The 590-nt window shown below is 32.9% G+C and overlaps 1 protein-coding gene across 1 annotated transcript; it reads left to right on the top strand.

Moving 5' to 3' along the window:
- Positions 1 to 294: 294 nt before the first annotated feature.
- Positions 295 to 570, top strand: SARC_18179 (hypothetical protein; the record flags this gene model as incomplete). Its single annotated transcript, XM_014287737.1, has 1 exon — positions 295 to 570. A coding segment is annotated over one exon (276 nt), but the record flags the coding sequence as incomplete, so codon positions are not given.
- Positions 571 to 590: the final 20 nt, after the last annotated feature.

Here is a 590-nt window from a genome sequence, read left to right as displayed (position 1 = left end):
ATATATATATATATATATATATATATATATATATATATATATATATATATATATATATATATATATATATATATATATATATATATATATATATATATATATATATATATATATATATATATATATATATATAAATATATATTGCAACAACACGCACCTCCCTATGTTCAAATAATATAGTATTAATCGATTGCCGAGTGTTTCATCTGTCGACATATATAGATACTAGCTTGACCCTGTGTAGCAAATCTACCCTAAACCTTCGACCTTTTATGATACGTTGATTATTAGACCATGACATTTGAACCTGCGGGCATGGAGGCTGATTTAAACACCGAAAGTGCGCCTTCGCCTCGATGCTCCTTCAACATTGCATATGTTGTTAAACGTGCACATGCACATCACGGGTTGAGACATGATGATTACAATAGGTATCGCTTGTACTGTTCACGTAGAATACATAGATTGAGAAAGGTGCTCAATTTGACCCACGGGAAGAAAAAGTTCAGCAAACGCGACATAACAGACACTGACCTAACATCGGGGCAAGGCAGAGAAAACGTGCTGCAGGTGTGTTTGTGAAACGCGAA

Source organism: Sphaeroforma arctica (genome assembly GCF_001186125.1).
Source record: "Sphaeroforma arctica JP610 unplaced genomic scaffold supercont1.14316, whole genome shotgun sequence".
NCBI lineage: Eukaryota > Ichthyosporea > Ichthyophonida > Sphaeroforma > Sphaeroforma arctica.
This window is presented reverse-complemented; position numbering and strand designations above follow the sequence as displayed.